The sequence below is a fragment of the Prionailurus viverrinus genome, chromosome B1 (assembly GCF_022837055.1).
Source record: "Prionailurus viverrinus isolate Anna chromosome B1, UM_Priviv_1.0, whole genome shotgun sequence".
Taxonomy (NCBI): Eukaryota; Metazoa; Chordata; class Mammalia; order Carnivora; family Felidae; genus Prionailurus; species Prionailurus viverrinus.
Window position 1 is genome coordinate 616,514 of NC_062564.1, and position 24,780 is coordinate 641,293.

The 24,780-nt window shown below is 45.3% G+C and overlaps 1 protein-coding gene across 3 annotated transcripts in view; it reads right to left on the bottom strand.

Moving 5' to 3' along the window:
* The window catches only part of TDRP (testis development related protein), a 40,348-nt gene that overhangs the window by 6,280 nt on the left and 9,288 nt on the right, over positions 1-24,780 (bottom strand). The window contains exon 1 of one of the 3 annotated variants that reach the window (XM_047855284.1): positions 3,127-3,478. The exons of the other annotated variants lie outside the window; for them this stretch is intronic. Coding sequence (XP_047711240.1) covers positions 3,127-3,177 — 51 coding nt within the window. The 5' untranslated portion in view covers positions 3,178-3,478. Of the gene's footprint in view, positions 1-3,126; positions 3,479-24,780 lie in introns of those variants that run through there. 3 annotated transcript variants of the gene reach the window in all.

Here is a 24,780-nt window from a genome sequence, read left to right on the forward strand (position 1 = left end):
TATATACAGAAAACCCCACAGACTCCAGCAAACCACTGTCAGGTCTAATCCACGACTTCAGTGCATCTGCAGCGTGCAAATTAACACTCAGAATTCAGTAACCTTTCTTTATGTTAACAGTGAATTTTCTAAAAAGGAAATAAAATGCTCCCCTTTACAACAGCATCAAAAACAATAAACTACTTAACAATAAATTTAATCAACCGGTGAAAGAGCTCCACACTGAAAACTACAAGACACTGGCGAAAGAAAGTGAAGAGGACGGAAAGAGAGAGTATCCTCTGTTCACGGACTCCGGCGATACTGCCCAAATCTCCATACTTCCCAAAGCTGACTACACACTCAGTGTGATCCCTGAATGATTCCAATGGTATTTTTTTTTTTGACAAACAATCCTAAAAATGTGTACAGAACCACAAAAGACCCCAGATAGCCAAACCACTAAGAAAGAAAAAGTGGGAAGCTCCACGCTCCTGGATTACGAAGCTGGCATAATAAAACCCCATGGCACTGGCAAAGACACAAGGACACACAGGGAACAGAACCAGCAGCCCAGAAATAAACCCTTATACACAGTCACCCAGTACCTAATGAGAGCCATTAACATTCAGTGTAGAAAAGACAAGCTTCCTCAGTAAAAGTTTTCGGGAAAACCGGCCCACTGTCTTGTAGCACTCACAAAAATTAGCTAGAAATGCATTAAAGACTTAAGTTTAAGACTGGAAAACCATACGGGGCACCTGGGTGGCCCAGCTGGTTGAGCATCCAACTTCAGCTCAGCTCATGATCACGGTTGATGGGTTCGAGCCCTGTGTCAGGCTCTGTGCTGACAACTCAGAGCCTGGAGCCTGCTTCAGATTCTGTGTCTCCCTCTCTCTGTGCCCCTCCCCTGCTCACACTGTGTGTGTCTCTCTCTCAAAAATAAACATTTAAAAAATTTTTGAAGGAAAGAAAAAGAGACTGGAAAATCATGGAAGTCCTAGAAGAGAACAGGACAAAGCCCCTTGACATGGGTCGTGGTGATGCCTTTTGAGTGTGACACCTAAGGAAGGCACAAGCAATGAAAGCAAGACTACACAACTGGGACCAAACCAGAGTCTGCACAGAACAAATGACCAGCAAAATGAAAAAACAAACAAACAAACAAACAAACAAAAAAACACCCCAGCCTGCAGAATAAGGAAAAAATGTGCAAACCGTGTAGTTGATAAGGTGGTAAATATCCAAAATATATAAAGAACTCTACCTTAATAACAACAAAACAATAATCCTATTTTAAAATGGGGAAAAGATCCGAATAGGAACTTTTCCAAGGCCACGTACACACTAAGGTGCCCCACGTCACCTCTCACCAGGGAGATACGAGGCACTTCTGTCACAATGGCCGAACTCAAAAACTAGAAACTGCAGGTGCTGGTGAGGATGGGGAGAAACCACTGGTGGGAAGGTACCTGGGTGCAGCCACTGTGGAAAACTGTGTAGAGGTTTCTCAAACGACTGAAAATGGAAGTACCATGTGATCCAGCATTTCACTCCAAGGAGGCAAAACCGACACTGAAGGGGCACCCGCATCCCGCTTTCAGAGCAGCACGAGCATTATTCACAAGAGCCAAGATAAGGAAATAGCCTGAGTTTCCACTGACGCATGAAGGAAACGTAGTACACACACAAGGGAACAGCATTCAGCCATAAAACAAGAAGGAAGTCCCGCTGTTGGTGACAACGTGGATGGACCTCGAAGGGACTGTACCAACGGAGAAATCAGAGAAACACAAATACTGGGATCTCACTTGTTAATGGCATCTTAAAAACAAACTCGAGAAAAAAGCGAACAGATTTGTGGATACTGGAGGCACAGTGAGGGGGTGCGGAATTGGAGGAAGGGATCCAGTGGTACAAACTCCCAGCTAGAAGATAAGGAAGTACTGAGGCGCAACGTACGACATGGGGACACGGCCGAGTCTGTGATACATCCTAAAAGTTCTATGAAAAGAAAAAACATCTTTCCTTCTCATGTAGGTGACACGATGTCGCTGTGCCCAGAATTCCAGCCGCCGTGCTGCACGTCTGGTGCTCAGCGGTGCTGTCTGCAGCGACACGTCCATAAAATGAGAAATAAAACAAGGGAACCTGCAAACTTCACCTCCTTGGATCAGGATACAGACCCTTATCCATGCCAGCCTTCAAACTTCAGTCTCACACTTCATTATCTCCAACAAGATGTCCCCAAATTACGTGAAAACCAAATAGAGAGTCATCTGCATTGTCTTCGGTTGCTCCTCAGGCAATAAAATGCTAGGCTGAAGTGCTTTAGTTACCCCAAGGCAGCAAGGGCAAACTCTTTTAATTCCTGGCATCATGAGCAACCCCAGAAGCACCTGTTCACGGTACTGAGAAAGCAGCGGCTACTGTCCCCAGGGGCCTGCTGCAACTCTTGGTCCAAAATGTACCAATACACAGATTTTACCACAACAGGAAAAACTACACCAACACTGAATGGTGATGGGGGCGTCTGGGGGGCTCAGTCAGCTAAGCGTCTGACTCTTGATCTCCGCTCAGGTCATCATCTCACAGTTCATGGCATGAAGCCCCGAGTCAGGGTCTGTGCTGACAGTGCAGAGCCTGCTTGGGATTTTCTCTCTCTCTGTCTCTGTCCCTCCCCTGCTCGCATGTGCAAACACTCTCTCAAAATAAATAAACCTAAAAAAAAAAAAAAAACCAAAACCCTGAATGGTGACGGATGAGCCACACCATTTCATTGGAGAGAACAAAGGGAATATTATACCAAAATACCTCTGAAAAACAGGAACTAATGCAGGGACCCCAAAGAAGAATACGACACAACACACTGGTTAAGTCCCACACATGCCACGTAACCTGTGGGCACTGGTTCCGTCCATCTCCTGCGTAATGCCAATACTTTAATAAAAGCAATTAAATGTGTGTACTTTTTCAAGGTATTTGAGTTCACAGGGGATTTTTAGGGGAGAAAGTTAAAAATCGTTGGGTCAGGTATGCCAATATTGTATTAGGAGATCACTGTTGTAATTATATGGTGAGAGTTCAAGGTCAGTGTGTAAGTCACCAGGTGTGCGGTGTGTGACCTGGTGCGAGCGACTTACGTACATGAACCCACGAGTGCTCTGATGCCCAGAATCGCTCGCACGCTAAACGCATCTCCTGGTATCGACGCAGAAGAACCGGAGAACCACGTTCTCAGCCACGGCGGATCGCACGCGGGGCTCCCGGGTCGCACTCTGCACCCAGAGAAGGGAGGTGACGGTGTGTGTGTTGGCGTCAGGGCCACGGGAACCTCCCCAGAGCCTCTCCTTGGCATCAGCATCAGCCAGCGTGTGCTCACTCTGCCTGAAAGCTGTGGAGACGACACCTGCTCTACAGCCTCGCTCCCAAGCTACGAGCGGCCCACGCGGGAATGGGCACAGGCTGCCGTGTCTCAAGGAACATGGAGAGCCACAGCCGGGCCAAGGGTTCCAATTATGATGTCATTTTCAGAGACTTTTTCTAGGCCATTCTAAACTTGAGAACTCACAATAATCTTACGTTTACACACCCAGAGGTTACTGACACACTGGTAATCCTGGAGAAAATGCTTTCACCACCCAGTTCAGGCCTCTAGGTCAAACTGTGAATCCATATCCCCGGCTCTGTAGAGCTGTCGGGTCACAGGGACAATTCTGACCGGGACACTCAGCAGCCCACAGGAAGCGCACGCTGAAAATACCTTAGAGGGATGTGGTCTGACTCCCACTGGCGTGGAGAGAAGCTCGGAGGCCGCGCCGGGGAGGCAGAGACCCGGCCCTCCTGGCAGAGGGAGGCAGTGGGCCAGTGTGAAGCCGACAGGGGCAGCCCGGTTCCCAAGCCCTGCTTGTCCCCACTGTCCCACCTGGAGGACCGGATGACAGAGATGTCTTGGGTACACGCAGACGCAAAGGCAATGGTGACAAGCATCCCTCCCTCCACTGAGGGCATGTGGCTAACCGGGGTCCTTGAGGTGGGTAAGAGTGAGATGGGCCGGCCCTCCGCCCGAAACAAGGGGCCACGGGCCGCCCTGCTGGAGAGCCGGCCTTCTGAGACACCAGGGGCGCCCACCGATGGCCCTCGGTCAGGCTGGGGTGAAGCGTGAGTGGCACACACGGTCCCGAGACCAGCACAGTAAGCGACCGTGTCCTGCACAGGTGCTCCCTGGGGGCCCGCGGGTCAAAGGCACTTGTAACCACAGGGCGCAGGAGCCGTACGCGGCCACTCACTCTGAGGTGCACAGTCCCGTGGCCGTGCCCACGGACGGGACACACACAGGAACTCAGGACCCTTAGATGTGTGTGCACGTCTCTTCTTTCACAGATCCCGAGCATCCACACCAGCTCTGAACCGTTCACATGGGTGGAAGGGAAGACGGAAGCCTGGGATTCAGAGGAAAGCGCATCTTTGTGTGGACGAGGCCAGTGAACAAGAAAACACACTCTGTAGTCCCAAACAGGGTCCAAACCCAATGCCCGTCAGCAGAGGGCTCAGTGAGACAGCAGGGTGCGTCTGCACCCAGCTAGAAGGGCCCACGGGCGCGACCACGACACTGCCAGCAACATGTGCACACGAATCACAAAGGCAGAATGCCAACAGTCCCCACTCCCTACCGGGTGGTGCCCCTGTACGTGCAGGTGCAGCCATGTCTAGTCTTTATACAGTTACGTGTACGTGTTCACGTACATGTCCTGATGGAGCCATCCCTGCATGGGGCATTAAAGTTTTTATATGTTTACACCTGTCTCTTAGACGTGTATCTTCTATGCCAACAGCACAGCAAGGAAAGAACTGGTTGGCTGGCAAATTAAAAAGAGACTCCTTGTTCACCCTTTGAGTGTCTTAGTTTGGGCAGTTGTAACAGACCACAGACGGAGCGGCTCACCCGACACTTAATCCTCCCAGTGCTGGAGTCCGGACGGGCAGATCTGGGGTCAGGTGAGGGTCCACCTCCTCCTGGTGCACAGACAGTGTCTTCCCCGTGTCCCCGTGTGGAGGAGGAAGGGCCAGGCGCGCCGTGGGGTCTCCTCTGTAAGGACCCTAACCCCATCACGGAGGCTGCACCCTCACGACCTCCTCTCCTCACAAAGCCCCCCTTCTGAACTGTCACCTGGGGGCTTAGGTTTCACCGAACCAAATCGAGGGGGACACAGACACAGCCCATAGCACTAGTGAACGTATAATCCACCAAAAACGTATGTGTCTGGAGCTGCCGTCCTAAGACCTGGTAAGTCGGTGTTCCTCCTCTGGGCCACAAAGGCAAGTAACTGAGTCACTGTTTTCTCAGTTCTCTCTGGGGATTATGACCTGACCCCATCCTGGCTGCACAGAAGAGGAAGTAATTCACCTTGCATCACATCTGAACTCCTGCCGGATCAGCAGACTGGCACAGGCTCCCATCGCAGCAACCCCTCTCAGCCCCTCCCACCTGTGGGAAGGGGCCGGAAAGAGGGCACATGGTGCCCCCCACACAGCGACACTCAGGTGGCCCAGGAAGTGAAAGACAGGCAGAGCCCTCCACGTGGCCTGTCCTCCTGGTCCTTAGGTAAACACAGCTCACCAGGAAAGCAGGGAAGACAGGGCAGGGGTTGGGGCGGGTGGGCAGGCAGGGCAAATCAAAATGCAGATGAGGACACGAAAAGGAGACCAGACATTACTGAAGAGATACGAAGTCAAATGGGAGAAGAACCACGTGCAAGAGAGAAAGGTTTAGGACAGAATGAACGTAAACGCTGTTGCGTCCAGATGCGAGTTTCACGAGGAAACACAACACGATGGTGGGGAACGCCAGCCGCGGCAGTGCCCCCGGCACAGAACAAAACCTCTTCTCAAGCCCACACGCACACACGTGGGGACAAAGGACAGCACGCACGTTTACACCTGCTGAGAAAGACCGGTTCCAGGAGTGTGGCAAGAGCCCACGTTTTCAGCACGCCTCTGGGCAGCAGTGGAGGCCGGAGGGAGACGTCCTAAGGGACAATAACTGCGTCTAGAATTTTGTGCCACAGGTGACATGTGAAAGCAAAAAACCGCAACAAGAAATAAGAGCCACTCTCCGACCGTGGAAAGCGTCTCTCATGCTGCGGAGGAGCTCGTCCTGTAAGTGCTCCGCTCTAAATCGGCCGAACAGGGAGGGGACCGTTCACACACACAGCATGCACTCTCTACAGAACTCCTAGCCCATATACTGCAGAGTGAGCACTGAACTCGGAAGCGCGGAATCCGGTGTCTTGAGGGAAAGCTTAAAACATTAAAAGTGATAAATTCTGAAGAGCAAAAATTATGGTGGAGAGAGAACGAGTTGGGAACTGCTTCTTTTACTTGTAACTTTATAGGTCTTTTTTAACTGGAAAAATAAAAAACAAGAAAGACACTAGGAACGGTTGGCATATATAACAACATCCAGTGACCTCTCCCAGCCTGGCACTCAGACAACAGAGAAAAATAACAGGCATCCAGATTGACAAGGAAGAAGTAAACTGTCACTATTTGCAGATGACAGGATACTCTATGGAGAAAATCTGAAAGACTCCACCAAAAAATGGCTACAACTGATAAAATAAATTCAGGAAAGTGGCAGGATACAAAATCAACATAAAGAAATCTGTTGCATTTCTATGTACCAATAACAAGGCAGCAAAAACATAAATTAGGAAAATAATTCCACTTACAAATGCACCAAAAATAGTAAGATACCCAGAAATAAACCTAACCAAAGAGGTAAAAGATCTGTACTCTGGAAACTATAAAACACTGATAAAAGAAACTGAAGAAGACACAAAGAAATGCAAGGACATCCCATGCTCATGGATAGGAAGGACAAATATTGTTAAAATGTCAATACTACCCAAAACAATCTACAGAATTAATGCAATCCCTATCAAAATACCAACAGCATTCTTCACAGAGCTAGAACAAACAATCCTAAAATTTGTATGGAACCACAAAAGACCCCAAATAGCCGAAGAAATCTTGAAAAAGAAAAGTAAAGCTGGAGGCATCACCATTCAACTTCGAGTTATATTACAAAGCTATAGTGATAGAAACAGTATGGTACTGGCACAGAAATAGGAAGTATATCAATACAACAGAATAGAAAACCCAGAAATGGACCCACAACTATATGGCCAACTCATCTTCGACAAAGCAGGAAAGAATTTGATGGAAAAAAAGACCGTCTCTTCAACAAATGGTGCTAGGAAAACTGGAGGGTGGCATGCAGAAGAATGAAGAACTGGACCACTTTCTTAACACCATACACAAAAATAAATTCAAAATGAATGAAAGTCCTAAATATGAGGCAGGAAACTATCAAAATCCTAGACAAGAACACAGGCAGCTACCTCTTTGACAACGGCCACAGTAACTTTACGAGACACGTCTCTGTAGGCAAGGGAAACAAAAGCAAAAGTAAACTACTGGGACTATATCAAAATAAAAAGCTTTTGCACAGTGAAGGTAACAACAAAACTAAAGGCAACTCTGCAAATGATATAGCCAAAAAGGAGTCAGTACCCAACCTACATAAAAAATTTATCAAGGGCGCCTGGGTGGCTCAGTCGGTTAAGTGTCCAGGTCTTGATGTCGGCTCAGGTCATTATCTCACCGTTAGTGAGTGTGAGCCCTGCATCAGGCCCTGTGCTGACAGTGCAGAGCCTGCTTGGGATTTCTCTCTCCCTCTCTCTGTCTCTGCCCCTCCTCAGCTTGCTCACTCGCTCACTCTCAATAAATAAATACATACATACATACATACATACAAAAAAAGAACTTCTCAAACTTGATATCCAAAAAAGCAATTAAAATATAAGAAGACATGAATAGAGAATTTTCCAAAGATGAGGTACAGACAGCCAACAGACACATGAAAAGATGCTTGACATCACTCATCATCAGGGAAACGCAAATCAAAACTACAATGAGAGATCACCTCACACCTGTCAGAATGGCTAATAAATTAGCAACACAGGAAACCAGTGTTAGCGAGGATGTGGAGAGAAAAGAACCCTCTTGCACTGTTGGTAGGAATGCAACCTGGTGCAGCCACAATACTGAGGGTCCTCAAAAAGTTAAAAATAGAACTATCTGATATTCAGCAACTGCACTAGGTTCTTGCCCAAAGAATGCAAAAATGCTAATTCAAAGGGATACATGCACCTGGATGTTTACAGCAGCATTACCTACAACAGCAAAACTATGGAAGCAGCCAAGCGTCCATCGCCTGATGACACACACATGCACACACACACACTAGAATGTCACTCGGCCATTAAAAAGAATTAACGATGTGGATGGAGCTGAAGCGGATAATGCCTAAGTGAAAGAAATCAGCGAGAGAAAGACAACTTATGATCTCACTCAGATGTGGAATTTGGGAAACAAACCAGCAAAGGAGAAAGAGAGAGAGACAAACCAAAAAAGAGACTCTTCACTCCAGAGAACACACGGGTGGTCACCAGAGGGGAGGGGGGCGGGGGGAGGGAAGCAGGTGTTGGGGACAAAGGATACACTTGTGGTGAGGGCACCGGCTGTGGTGTGGACGTGCAAGGTCACTGTATTGCACACCTGGAACTAATATGACACTGTGTGTTAACTACACCGGAATTAAGATAAAAACTTTAAAAAATCCAGCCTTCAACACGAATTTTATAAAACTAAAAACAGCCAAGTAGAAAAATGGGCACAACAAAGGAAAAGCCAGTCTCTGGACACATGGTGTCCAGAGATGGTGACCCAGGAGCTGCCTGGGAGACCTGGGTCTCGGCCTCGCCACCTCAGGTCAGCCCTGCAAGTTCACTGTATCCATGGGGGTGGAAGAACAAAGGATCTCGGTGCCGGCTGAGCTGCTGTCATTTAAATAGCTCTCCTGTTCTGCCCCGGGTTGTGACCCAGTTGTGATCCCTGCCAGGAGGGGATGGCTCGGCTGATGGGGCAGCGCCCACAGGGGCTCCTCAGGTTTCTCTGAAAAGCTGAGACGCTGCATTTGGGGTAACAACGTGTTCCTTTCTGTCTTTAGTCTTCTTTGTCTCCTTGGACCTTGGGACGCAGCAGTGACGTGCTAATTAAGAGTCCTGAGGCCAGGAAACAGTGACAGAGAAGGCAGTGTCCCTAATCAATTTGTTTACCAAGTGAGTGTGAGGATCAAGTTTACAAGATGCTCAGAGAAGGGAAGTCGGGGGCGCTGCGGAGACTCCGGACCAGCACACTCAGTCCAGCACCGTAGAACCTCTGCACTTAATACCCACAGACTGTCAGGAAGAGGTGGGTAAGCCGCACGCGACCTGTCAATTCCTGTGAGTGTGGCCAGCATACACCCTCAGTCAACCCACGTCTTCACACGCCAGCATTTACATCTCAGACCAATCAGTGTGCCAAAAGCCAGCGAGGACGGCGGCGACACAGCCACTCGGACGAGCGAGCTCGTGTTCTTTGCTTGGGCACATGCTGCAACCCAAAGTTAACAATAATAAACTCACTCAGAACTGACTTTAAGTGGCATTTTTAATCATTTCCCATCCCTAGAAATTTCTAGCTTATGTCCTTCACAATATCTGTTTGAAAACCAAACGGTAAACTGACAGTGGTAACTACTTATTTAGAGCAAGGAGAATCTGGAGCGGGGAAGAGGGCATTTGTACTTCCCACACCCAGCCGCCTAACAAAGTACCTCGTGGAAATGAAAATTAACCTTCCCAAATGACGAGTTAACGTTCAGTCTACACAAACCGTAACTGCATGGAGTCTTGAACGCCTGATGGAAACAAACGTGTTAATCAGAGCACGTGGAGGGCTTCGGCGATCTCGCACCGAACAGCACGCACGCCTGTCTGTGGCACAGAGCGGCCTGGCGCGGCCTCCTGGGCACAGGTGCCCTCCCATCCAGCAGGCACCGGACACATTACTGCTCCGTGGGAATCCACGCGCACCTGTGGTCGGCACTCGGCGGCTTCAGTAACCGGCCGGCGGCAGGGGTGGGGGGGAGCGGGACTTGGAGAGCAGCTCTGGAAGAAAAAGACTCTCTATCCAAAGGGGCTGACCTCCTATTAAAAACAATTCACAAGCTCTGCTCAGCATCAGCCATTGCTGCTTTCTAGATACCCCGTAAGCTAGAACAGAGCGATATCCCATAGGCTGCAAGATTTCAAGGCAGTCTGAACTTGAAAAAGTTGGTCCATTAGTTGTACCTGACGGATGTAAATTTGCCTCCTAGTTCACCTTGTGTCAAGAGCTAAAACTGGACCTAACCTTGTCTTATTTCTTGGTGGGTAATAACTGAAAATAAAGGTTTTATTTCCATGCTCTCTTCTTAAAAGTAATGAAAACAATCAAACAGGAGTCATTTATCATCACGTGTTTTCTGACCTGTGTGTGCACCCCCAAGATAATGATCATATTTCATTCCCCCCCCTTTTCTATTTAGATTTTGTTTACGTGGGGTTTTTGTTAAACCAGGCTGTTGGATATCACTTGGAAGGGATACCAATTACAATTAGAAAGCTGGATTCTTAACTTTTAAAATCATTTTCAGGGACATGACAATTGGCATTTCTCTCAGAAACCACGTTTTGAGTGTGGAGGTTAATTGTATGGAATGCCACTCTTTTTTTTAAACAAATGGTACAATATAAAGAAAATCCCTTAATCAATAGAGATCTCTGAGTAATAAAAAAAAAAACAGATACATAGATAAAAGTTTTTAAAAAGTCCGCTTTCAAAAATAATTTTGAAGCAGCCAAAAAAAAAAAAAAAAGAATGCATGACCAACCACAGAGACACACACACACACACCCCAAATTACACAAAAGCTGGGTGTGAGAGCACCCAGATGTTGAAGTACTACAAAGCAGCCATTATCAGTATGTTCTAACGGGACTGAGGGAAACGTCAAAGAATAAATAAAGGTATGACGGCAACGCTGCCCCGCGAGAAAACACCAGTAAAGACACAGACGTGACCATGAAGACCAGGAAGTACAATAAATGAAATAAAAACTTACTGGCGGGTTTCAGCAGGTCTTAATTTGGAGACTAAAGACCCCCCCACCCCAAAGAAGGATCAGCACAGATCGATTACGAAGCCAACAACCAGGGACAACGAGAATGAGGGAAAACGAGGCAGCGGCACACGCCCAACCAAAAGCGCCAGGAGAAGGGACAGTCGACAGAACGTTACCTGGCTTCACTGAAAATCGAAAACCGGTATGTCCGGAAAGCTTAACGAAGTACAAATGGGATGAACACACACCCGCAAACACACACACACCAAAATCCACCCGCCGCCGGTTCACGGGACACCGTCCCGATGTGAAGCACAGGAGTGGTCTCCGTCCTGCAGACTGACCTGCCCGCAGCCGGACGGCAGGCGTCCCGGGACACCCCCACTTCGGATGGAAGAGAGATAAATGCAGGGCTCCCATGATCCGTTCCGGTACCAGAACTGAAAGGAAACTTCACAGAACTAAGGAAACCTCCAGACCGAAGACTACAGGTGTCAGCCCGGCAACGGCCGAATGAAGAGACACACAGGGGAGGCGGGGGAGGCCGTACAGGGCCTCGGCGCCCTCCTCCAGAGCCGGCCCGCTCTTCACCCCCCACCCCCTGCACCTCTGTGTGCTCACCAGCCACAAAGCTCCACTAAGTCTCGTGTGCAAAGTTTTTATTGGAGTTTCATGCTGCAGGCATGACTGACTAAATCACTGGCCAGAAGCTAGATTTCAATGTCCAGTCTTCTCCCTTCTGGAAATCTCAAGCCTCTCGTCACAGGCCTGGTCCTTCTGGTGACGAATCCTCATCTTCAGTCATTGTGTTAGCAAAACAAACGCTCCTCACATTCAAGAAATCTCAAGGATTTTAGAGCCTCTGTGCTAGGTATCAGGAGCGAGGACCACACACATTTTTTATTACACCACACAAAGACAAGGAGAGAATCTTGAAAACTACAAGAGAAAATGATTAGTCGCTTACCAAGGAAGCACTAGGAAGACTGAAAGCTGACTCTCCCAAGACAACAGTGGAGGCGAGGAGGCCGTGCAGTATCACATCCAAAGCACCAGCAAACAACGGATGTCAAACAAAAATCCTTACCCATTAAAGCTATCTTTCAGAAAGAAAGATGAAATCAAGACTTCCCTAGATAAACAAGTTTGAAAGAATGTGCTGCCTTACAAGAAGCACTACAGGAAGCCCCTTGGGCTAAAAGCAAGTAACACAGTGAGCAGATCCGAAGGGAACACAAAGAACATGGTAAGGAGATGAGGTCATTTCATATAAAACACAGTATAAGGCCTCCTTTTTTGCCTTCTTATAATTAACTTAAAAAAGTATATAATACAATATGTATATAATACAATGTTGGGCCCACAACATCTACAAATATAATGCATGTGTAATGTATTTGCCAGTAACGACATAAAGGAAGTGGGTGGGAAGAAAAGTGTACTGGACTAATTACTACAGACAGTAAGTGATAAACTAAAATGTTATGTGAGAAAATACGCACAACGCAAAAGGGAACAGAAGAGAAACAGAGGAGCAAAAAAACCTGGGACACAGAAAACAAAAAGTAAAATGTCACATGTAAACCCCACCACAGCGATACTATTACATGTAAGCGGATTAAATAATCAGTCAAAGGCAGAGACTGCCATACTGAATTATAAAATCTGATCCTACTAAAGGGTGCCTACGGGAAACATACCCTAACTTCAAAGATACAGGAGACTGAAAGTAAAAGGAAGAGAGATCATAGAAACAAGCAACCACACACACACACACACACACACACACACACACACACACACACACACACACAAAGCTGGAGCAGTTCCATCAGTGAATAAGATAAACATTAAAATTTCAAAAGTTGCTAAAGATAAAGAGAAATTTCATAATGACAAATGGATATGACAATTAAAGACATACAGACTCATACTAACAACAAAATGCAAAAGGAAAACAGGGGCACCTGGGTAGCTCAGTCAGTTGGGCGTCCGACTGTATTTCGGCTCAGGTCACGATCTCATGATTTAAGAGTTCAAACCTAGTGTCGGGCTGTATGCTGACAGTGCAGAGCCTGCTTGGGATTCTTGCTGTGTGTGTGTGTGTGTGTGTGTGTGTGTGTGTGTGTGTGTGTGTCAAAATAAATAAATAAACTTAAAGTTTAAAAAAATAGGGGCGCCTGGGTGGCTCAGTCAGTTAAGCATCTGACATCTGACTTTGGCTCAGGTCACGATCTCAGTTTTTGGGTTTGAGCCTCACGTCAGGCTCTGTGCTAACAGCTCAGAGCCTGGAGCCTGCTTCGGATTCTGTGTCTCCCTCTCTCTCTGCCCCTCCCCTGCTTGCACTCTCTCTCTCAAAAATAAAATAAAACATTTTTTTAAAAGTAAAATAAAAAGGAAGCAAAACCAGACAGAAATAAAGGGAGAATGAGATAAGCCAACAGTGAAAGCTGTGCCACTATCAAACATGAACACCCCTACACATACAATAAGCCACAGGAGCAACAAAAACACTCCAACAACAGAGCACACTCTGAAGTGTGCAAAGAGCAGGGTACAGGAGGGAATGTACACCAGACCCAGAACAAACCTCCTTCTATTTGTTAACAGGATGAACTCCTTCTGAGTAGGTTCGCTGACAACAGTGGTATGAGATCAGAAATCAACAGCAAGAAAACTCACAAATACTGGAAATTAAACAACACATTCCTAAACAACCACCGAGTCAAACAGGGCTGAAAAGGGAAACCAAAAATAGTTCGAAATAAATTACAGACAAGACACAACCTACCCAAACTCATGGGATTCAGTTAAGCAGTGCTTACAGGAAAATGTTTACCTTTAAATGTCTATATAAAGAACAAGGATTTCAAATCAATAATCTAAACTTCCACCTTAACACTGGAAAAACAAATAACCTAACACAAAGGAGAAGGAAAGAAATAAAAAAGATGAAAGCAGAAACCAATCAGAGAGAAGAAGATAACAGTTAACAAAAACAAAAGCTGGCTCTTTCAAAAGATCAACAAAATTGACAAATCTTTAGACTGACCAAAGGAAAAAGAGAGGAGACTCAAATTACTAGAATCAGTAATGAAAGAGGAGACATTATTATTGACTTTACAAAAATAAGGATAATAGGGATGCTTGGGTGGGCTCAGTCAGTTAAGTTGAGGCTTGATTTTAGCTCAGGTCATGATCTCAGGGTTTGTGAGTTCAAGCCCCGAGTCAGGCTCTGTGCTCTCAGCACAGAGCCTGCTTAGGATTCTCTCTCTCCCTCTCTGTCTCCACCCCTCCCCCATTCACAGTCTCTTGTGCTCTCTCTCAAAATGAATATTTAAAAAAAAAAAAAACTTAAAAAATGAGAAGAACTCTGAACAACTGTATGTCAACAAATTACATAGCACAAATCAAATTCCTACATAGACACACTACCAAAATGGACTCGAGAAAACAAAAAATCTGAATAGACTTCTAAAACAATCAGACAAATTGAATCAATAATCCAGAAGCTACCCTAAAAGAAAGGCACAGGCTCAGATGTCTTCACCACCGAATCCTACCAAACACTTAAACGAATATCATTTATTCACAAATTCTTCCAAAGTGTGTAAGAGGAAGAAACACTTCCTAACTCATTTTCTTTTCTTTTTTTTTTTTACTTTTACTTTTTATTTTTTATTTTTTTAAATTTACATCCAAATTAGTTAGCATTTAGTGCAACAATGATTTCAGGAGTAGATTCCTTAGTGTTCCTTACCCATTTGGCCCATCTCCCCTCCCACAACCCCTCCAGTAACCCTCAGTTTGTTCTCCATATTTAGGAGTCTCTTCTGTTTTGTCCCCCTCCCTGTTTTTATATTATTTTTGTTTCCCTTCCCTTATGTTCATCTGTTTTGTCTCTTAAAGTCCTCATAGGAGTGAAGTCATGTGATTTTTGTCTTTCTCTGACTAATTTCACTTAGCATAATACCCTCCAGTTCCATCCACATAGTTGCAAATGGCAAGATTTCATTCTTTTTGATTGCCAAGTAACACTCCATTGTATGTATCTACCACATCTTCTTCCTTATCCATTCATCCATCAATGGACGTTTAGGCTCTTTCCATACTTTGGCTATTGTTGACAGTGCTGCTCTGAACATGGGGGTGCATGTGTCCCTTCGAAAGAGCACCCCTGTATCCCTTGGATAAATGCTTAGTAGTGCAATTGCTGGGTCGTAGGGTAGTTCTATTTTTAGTTTTTTGAGGAACCTCCATACTGTTTTCCAGAGTGGCTGCACCAGCTTGCATTCCCATCCTAACTCATTTTCTAACAGAAATATTACCCTCATACCAAAACCAGACAAATACATCATAAGAAAAGGAAATAGACCAGTATCTCATACAAATATAAACAAAAAATATCATCAACAGAATACTAGCAAACTAAATCCAGCAAAAATTAAAAAGCATTGTGCACCACAGCTCAGTGGGAATTATCCCAGGAATGCAAGGTTGGTTCAACATTTGAAAATCAATAATATAATAAAATCATTTCATGAACATAAATAACAAAAATTACATAATCATCTCAACAGAGAAGAAAAAACATTGGACAAAATCAACACCCTTTCATGATAAAAATATTCAAGTAACAGCTCTCCCCTGGTAGAGGGCTATAGACTATTTCTACTTTTTTCCTTATATATGTGTGTATTTATTTTATATAAATGCCCTACCTAAAATACATGTAACTTTTCTAATCAGAAATTATTTTAAGACTGGGCAGCTCTTGATCTCAGCTCAGGTCAAGATCTCGCAGTTCCTGGGATTGAGACCCGTACTGGGCTCTGTGCTGACAGTGCGGAACCTGCTTGGGATTCTCTCTCTCTGCCCCTCCTCTACTCACACGCACTCTCATTTTCTCTCTCAGAAAAATAAATTTTAAAAATTGTCTAAGAATACATTATTTTTAAGTGTTTTTAAGACCCATTTTAATGTATTATTAGCACAAAGTCTGTTATTCTGACCTACTATCTAATGTTAAACACATAAATTGGAAGTAGTCCATTCAAGTTTAAGTACAATTTGCATACATAATTACAATAAAACTCACCGTAGTCTCTAAGTATGGCAGCAATAAATTTTAAGTGTTTGCTTTTTTTTTTCTTTTTTAAAAAGGACTTCCTTAATTTGACAATAGGCACCTAAGAAAAACCCACAGGTAATATCATACTAAACAGTTAAATATTAAAAGCTTTTCCCCTGATCTCAAGAACGAACAAGGATGCCAATCGTGCCGCTCTGATTTAAGACTGTGTTGAAGGAGCCAACATGGCAACAGGAAAAAATAAAATAAAAAGCATCCAGGTTGGAAAGGAAGAGGTACAACTAGCTCTCTTTGCAATAACATCATCTTTTACATAGCAAATCATAAGGAATCCACCAAAAACCTATTACAACTAATAAAGAGTTCAAGTTGAGAGAACACATGATCAATATACAAAAATCAGTTGTGTTCCTATACACCAGCAATGATCAAAAAAAGAAATTAAGAAAACCATCCCATTTAAAAACACATCAAAAGGAATACTTAGAAATAAATTTTATAAAAGGTGAAAATTTATTTCCTGAAAACTACAAAATATTACTAAAATAAAGTTTTAAAATATTTGAATAAATGGAAAATCATACCATGTTCATGGATCACAAGACATAACACGGTCATGATAGCAATGTCCCCAAACTGAGCTATAGGTTCAATCCAATCCTTTATCACAATCCTACCTGACTTCTTTGTAGAAAATGATAAGGCTATTCTAAAACTTATATGGAATCACAAGAGATTCCAAATGGTCAAAACAATGTTTAAAAAAAAAAAGTAGAAGCACTCACAAAAAAACTTACCACAAAGCACCCAAAGAACAAACTGACAGTTGCCAGAGGGAAAGGGACAGTGTGACAGGCAAAGTGGATGAAGAGGAGTGGGAGGTACAGGCTTCCAGGTATAGGATGAGGAAGTCCTGGGGATGAAAGACACACCAGAGGGAATACAGTCAGTGGTGGTGTAACAGTGCTATACGGTGACAGAGAGCAGATACACTTGTGGTGAGTGCAGCATAATATATAAAGAAGTTGAACTACAATGTCATACACATGACACTAACATAACATTATGTGTCAATGACATTCAAATAAAAAAAAATATTTTTAAAAAGAACTCACTACAGGGGCGCCTGGGTAGCGCAGTCGGTTAGGCGTCCGACTTCAGCCAGGTCACGATCTCGCGGTCCGTGAGTTCGAGCCCCGCGTCGGGCTCTGGGCTAATGGCTTGGAGTCTGGAGCCTGTTTCCAGTTCTGTGTCTCCCTCTCTCTCTGCCCCTCCCCCGTTCATGCTCTGTCTCTCTCTGTCCCAAAAATAAATAAATAAACGTTGAAAAAAAAAATTTAAAAAAAAAAAAAAAAAAAGAACTCACTACAAAGCAATGGTAATCAAGACAGTGCAGCACTGGCACATGAATAAATGAATAGATGAATGGAAGAGAATCCAGAAACGAACCCATACATCTAAGGTCGACTGGTTTTTTTGAAGGGAGCTAAGACCATGAAATAAGAAAAGAATAGTCTTTTTCAACAAATGATGCTGTGAATACTACATAGCCACAAGCAAAAAAATGAAATTGGACCCTTACCTCACACCATATACAAATATTAATTCAAAATGGATCAAAGATCTAAATGTAGGAACTAAAACTCTTAAAAGAAAACACAGGGGTTAAATCTTTATGAGGTTGGATTTGGAAAAGGATTCTTAGCGAAGATATCAAGACCATGAGCAACAAAGGAAAACAAGAGATAAACTGGAGCTCATGCTAATTTTTAAAAACTCCTCAAAGGACACTATCGAGAAAGCGAAGACAGCAGGAGAGGCGGGCCTCCATGCTTCTCTCCACCACACAGGAGCCATAGGAGACCTCCACCCTCAATGCCTCTGTAAATCACATACAACCAGCACGCTACAGGAACTGGAGGGTGCTGTCCTCAGCGTTGCTCTGGATCGAACTTCTCCGTCCCAGTCCAGAGATCAGGATGCCTCTGAGAAACCTGTTGACTCCAGGATAACATGTCACCTGTACGTGCGGCGGCACCAAGAACCAAGCCAGTCCATGACTGACAGGCCACATCAGCGAAACAGAACCTCAAGCCCTCTCCTCCTCCCTCCCCAGTCAACTCCGTTCCAAGTTCAATCTTTCCCAGGTAACTCGGGCATAGGGAGTCTGGCTGCCTCCAAACACGATGAGAAATGTAAGTGTTCTCTTCCCAGTTCTATGAGAGGAGGCCCCACCAGCACCTGGGAACACATGCTAAGTGAGCCAATGTAATGTGCCCTCATAGCCTGATGCCCTCTCCCTCCAGGGCTCACACCAATGGGCAGGATAGTATTTGTTCCTGAGGAGGAAGAGCTACCTTAAAAAATTTTTTTAAGTTTATTTATTTGGAGAGAGAGAAAGAGAGCACAAGCGGGTGAGGGGCAGAGAGGAGACCAAATCCCAAGCAGGCTCTACACCATCAATGCCGAGCTCAGCATGGGGCTTGAACCCTCAAACTGTGAGCTCATGACATGAGTCGAGATCAAGAGTCAGACACTTCCCGAGTGCGCCACCCAGAAGCCCCTTAAAATTAAGCTTCTCGTTTGGTAAGATGAAGGAACTGAACTTTGATGGAATTAACCCAAAAAGAAAAAGCTATAAAAGGAAGAGTTTTACAATTCAGAATTTATTATGCTTTAGCTACTAACTCTGAGTGAAGATCATAAATACCGGGGATTCGGTCAGGTTTCAGGGCCTCACGGAGCAGGACGTTAGGAGGGCCTCCTGAGTCCACATTGCCTGGGACAGGCAGCAGGGCCTCTGGCTAATCACAGTCCCTTCCCTTCTTCACACTGACTTCCAGTACCTTTCTGAGCTAGGACTTTTAAATGCTCGTTTATCGATCTCTGGGACAGCAAAACAACAAACAACAAACAACAAACAACAACAACAAAAAAAATTGTGTCTGTAATACTATGAAGTCTCTCTGAATACAACTAGTATAAAATGTTGTGTATATTATTAGCATGTTTAAAGTCCCATCAAAACAAACTAGCCGGCAAAGCCCACAGTCAGCAAGAACACACAGCAGCTCTCCAGCACAATTACTCAGTAACGTTCTGTAAGTTCTAATCAATACAAGGCATAAAACAGAAACGAGTTAAAACTACTGGAAAGGAAATTATATTTATTATTATTTAGACTAGAGAACAAGAAAATGGCAAAGCATCAAATGAGCCATCAGACCTAAGGAAATGGCTAAATATAAAAAAATTGCTTTATTACAGTTAAAGACAATAGAAAAAAAACCATTCACAAGGACAAAAACATGAGAAATATTCAGAAAAAAAAGTTACGTGTTGTCTTCGTAAACTATATTAAAAAGAAGACTTGAAGACATGAGGATTATAAAATCATTACTGGAATGGCAAATGAGAGTAGAGATCTTCTCTCTTCTTGCATTACTCTACTTGTCTGGTAGGGTGATCGCCCAATGGGGCGGAGGACGGGATCTGCTGTAGGTCCCAAGTCATCCAGGCCTCTGAAGGCTCAGATCCAAGTGCACTGCTTTCCCCCAAGGCCCCCAGACACAGTGAGCTCCTGTCAGTGCCGCACTAGGGCACGGCCCTCAGGGGTGTGGAAGACAAGAACAAAGATAAAAATTCAAGAGGATGAGAGGAAAATCCATACCCCAAAATATTTGCAAAAGACAAACCTGATAAAGGACCACTGTCCAAAATATATAAAGAATTCTTAACACTCAACAGTAAGAAAATGAAAACCGAATTTAAAAATGGGTCCAAAAGACTTACACAAACATTTCATCAAAGAAAATATACAGACTAAGACCGAAGGGGTGAATTCCTATTTGTCATACAAAAACAGGTCTGTTTTCCACTTTTTTTGTTGTTTATTTATTTGAAAGAGAAAGCATGAGCAGGGGAGAGGGGCAGAGGGAGACACAGAGACAGAGAGAGAGAGAGAGGATGAATCCCAAGCAGGCTCCACGCTCAGCACAGAGCCGGACATGGGGCCTGATCCCAAGACACGTGAGATCATGACCTGAGCCGAAATCGAGGCAGATGCTTAACCCAATGAGCCACCCAGGCGCCCCTGTCCTCCACTTCCGTGAGCAAACACGGTAATGTGGAACACGGCTGTAACTGGCATCCGGTCTTAGGGAAGCCGTCTATGCTCATCAAAAGCAGAGGGTACGTGGTACACTGATTTCAGAAAAAAAACTAAGCACTAACTAAAGATACACAGATGGTGAATGAACGCAGGAAAAGATCAAGTATCATACGTCATCAAGGAACTGAAATGACAGCAACGCGCCACCATTATACAACCGTCACAGCGGCCAAAATGCAAAGCACTCTGACAGCACCAAGTGCTGACAAAGACATGCAGAAACAGGAGCTCTCACTCAATGTGACGTGTGAACAAAGGCAGGAGGAAATGGAAGATGGAACTAAATGTCCTCATGACCTGCAGCCCACTGACAGACACTGGAGGCAGGCAGAGTTTCTCCAGGACTCCCTCCCTCCTGACCTAATGCTAATGCTTTGCTGGAGGGAAATACCCTAGCCTGACTACGGCCGGGCCTCCAGTATCCGGGAGTCTTTAGCATATGAAAGTCTCACTGGAAACCTCCCCTGGACCTCACCTCTCCCAGCCCCAGGGTAAATAACCAGTCTCTCCTCAGGGTCCCAGCGCGGCTCTTCGGGCCCATGGTCCTGCCCCTGGGCTTCCATAAGATCACTTTCTGCACCAAAAACATCTTCGAGAATTCTTTCTTGGCCATTGGCTCCGGACCCCACAGACCCCACTGTCACCCCCAAAAGACCTCATCAGTTTCAGTAGAGAGTAAGTGGCATGAAAAGAGGGTGAAAGAACAAATTTTTAATGGATTTAAAACAACCGGTAATGTATTGGGGGGGGGGGGGAGTTAAATCCTTATTTATACAACAGACAGGAAAATAAAGTCCACAGAGGTGAAAGACTTACTCCTTTTAAATGAAGCCATAAAGGAACTGGAAGAAACCTGATTTCAAGGAAGGAAATGCCTTTCTAAGCATAAAAGCAAGAAGGAAAAAACAAAAAGAAATACAGAGATTTTATCACTTTCAAAGTTCTTAAAGAAATCATTTACCTATCTTGATAAAATGTCTAATTTGAAATCCATGTGTATTTATAACACATCAAATATTGGGTGTGGTAGACTAAAAAATATTTGGTCTCTGTCCCAGTTTCCTGGCACAAAGCTTCCTGGGAATTTACAGCCTTTTGTATGCCGATGCAGGACTGGAGAGGGGGCCAAGGAGCCCCGGTGTGGGGCTGGCCACCAGAAAAGCCAACCCCTGCAGCACTTGCAGCCCCCCCTTCCCTTCCCCTGACCTCTGGGTAGGAGCGCCCTGGAAATTGGCCAGTGGTTTAATTGATCAGGCCCCAGGAACAGAACCTCCATAAAATCTCCTAAATGACAGGGCTCTGGGAGACTCCCAGGGTGGTGACCACACTCCTGTGCTAGGAGGCCGGCCTGTCCACAGGGGACAAGGTAGCTCTGGACCCCCGCCCCCCACTGCCCCTGCAACATACACACACCCTGCCCGTGCACCTCTTCCCTGTGCTTGTTCCTGAGTTCTATCCCTAATAATGAATAAGAGTGAATAAGTTTACTTAAATATAAATAGAGTAAGACACATGCACCTGTATCCTCACTGCATCATTACTTACAATAGCCAAGCTACAGAAGCAGCCCAAGTGTCCACTGATTGATGAACACATAAAGGAGATATCGTGCATGTACACACACATACACAGGAGTATTATTCAGCTATTTAAAAAAAAAAGAATGAAATCTCACCAGTTCCAACAACATGGATGAACTATAGCATATTACACTAAGTGAGATAAGTCAGATAGAGAACAAATACCATATGATTTTACCTCTATGTGGAATCTAAAAAAAAAAAAAAAAAAAAAAGAACAAACAAAACAAAAACAGACTCCTAGATACAAAGAACTATCTGGTGGTTGCGGGGGGGGGGGGCGGGGGGGGGTAGTGGGGGGGGCATGAGCAAAACAGGGGAAGGGATAAAAGGTACAGACTTCCAGTTATAGATTAATTAAGAGGACAGCACAGGGGATACAGCCAGTAACACTAACAACTCCGCACGGTGACAGCTGGGAGCTCCATTCACAGTGGGGGTCACTTCCCAATGCACAGAAAGGTTGAGTCAGTATATGGTACACCAGAAACTAGTGTAATATTTTATATCGACTGCACGTCAATAAAATACAAATAGAGGTTAGCAAACAATGGCCCGCAGACCAACCCAGGCGTTTTTATACATAAAGTTTCACTGGAACACCCACACTCATTCGTTTACATATTCAATGGCTGTCTGTCTGCCACAAGGGCAAAGCTGAGAAGGGACCGAGACCATCTTGCCCACAGACAAGCTTAAACTATTTACTATGTGCCCTTTACAGTAAGGGAGGGTTCGGGACACAGAATGACTATTTGCCTCAGGTCACAAAATTCTAGAAACACCTGGGACCCAGATCTGCCTGCCCACTCTTGGCCGGGGACTTTGTCAACACACCTCGCTACCCACTCCCTTTTCCCTGGTTCCAACTTACGGACCGATGAATTCGGGCTTCTGAACGGAGCCACTGCCGCAGATTTCCCAGAGTGCTACCAAAGATGAGCACTCGGCCTCTGCCCCTCATCACGTCACCTGCCAGACTCTTCAGTCTGAGGTCAGACGTGCCCCCTACCGCCCCCAAAGCCACAGGTGACATCTCTGTCCTGCTCCCTCCAGCCGCCCTTCAGCCCTTGACCCTCATCTCCCAAGGCACAGGCTCACTGACCAGCTCACTCCCCTTCAATCTAAAATTCAGGCTCTGATTTCGCATCTGAACAGCTACGCTGGAATCCTTCCTGTTTTATCCACACCCCGCCCCGCACTCCCTCCTCCGGAGACATGTATTCTTTGTAAAGTATCGTGACTGTTTGTCTAAACTCCTGCACGAGGCTTCGGCAGCCCTCCCCCCCTCCCTCCTTCCCTGGTACACACCTCCCGTGCCAACTAACCGGCACTGGGGGGCCTCGGTCAGTACCCTCAGGCCAGAGGAACTCCTACCCTCCTACTCAAACAACGCAGTGAGTGATGAAGTGAGGAGAGGGGTGGATGCAGAAGAGCGTGGGTGTCTATGACAGTTCTCTTCCCACCCTGTTCCAGCACTTTCCACCAGAGAGGGCCGCTGACCCCCACACAACACTTCTATCAGTACACTCGTTATTACAAAACATCAGGACAGCAAAAAGTAAAACGATACTATGAGGTTTGCTACGTTGGAATTTGAGCCAGAACACAATTTCATCAGTTCCTAGGCACTGATCTCTGAAGTCCTAAAATTTTCCTTTATGTAAAATACCAATATTTGGGAGAGGGGAAGGGAAAAGTATATCAATATTTGCAAAACGAAAAATGATATCACAAGTTTATGATATCCTAATAAGGTAAGAGAAACAGTGTAGCAAAAAATATAAACTTGGGGTGCCTGGCAGGCTCAGTCTGTAGAGCAAGCAACTCTGAATCTCAGGGTCATGAGTTCAAGCCCCATGTTGAGCATGGAACCTACTCAAAAAATATATATATACGTGTATATATATGCATGTACGTATATATATACATGGACACAAATATCTGTACACACACACACACACACACACACACACACAGAGGAATCAGCACTCAAATTCCTGTTAGTGACTACATAACTCCACACGAGTTTCCTCAAATGTAAAATGTTGTGGATTGTCATCATTTGAGGTAGGGCTGCGGTAAAAGTGGCCTTGAACGCTGAAATTAGCAGCTACTAAATCCCTGTTCTTGGGGGAAATACAGGGCCAGGTTTCTGTGAGCCTCTGGCCACATCGCCATCGATCAATCACTACATAACCTTGTTTTATGTGTTTCTGTATAAAGACCTCTTATTTAGTATATCTTGATTCATTACCACTGAGCTAACAGCCCACACACGGTAACCCACACCTGGGCAAAAGCTTACTTCACATGTGTTTTCTCTGTAAGGCACATCACGGCCTTCTTGCCCTCAGGAACATCAGACGGCACTTTAGGGCTAAGCAAACTCACCAATAAAAAATAAACACGAAAACGAGGCACCAAAAAGACCGCAGAAAGGACACCTGTTAGCAGTGCGAGCGCTGGACCAAGAAGGCCGAGCAGCGCCCGGTCAGCCTCTGCGTGTGCACAGGACACGGCCATGACAGCCAGGACTGGCGCTGGGGGCCCGAATACAGTTCAGTGAGGAGGGGAGTCTGCAAATAACAAGGGCTGCGTGTGCCACTTCTCAGGGCCACTGTGAGGATCTGCAGTGACACATGTTAAGTGTCACCGCAGTGTCTGGCACTCGGTGGGAACCGAGACAGGGTCACTTACTTTAGAAACCATCCCTACTGAGGAAGGAACCCCACTTACTATACATCACAGCAAGCACTCACAAGAGGGTTCAAAGTGCCTTTCAAACAGGAGAACCAATTCACATCAGCCACTCAGTTCCGACGAGAAGAATTCTGCACAGAGTGACGCACTCCCGTCCACTCCGTTAGGTTTCTTCCCTTAACACACACCTGTTACCGTCGCG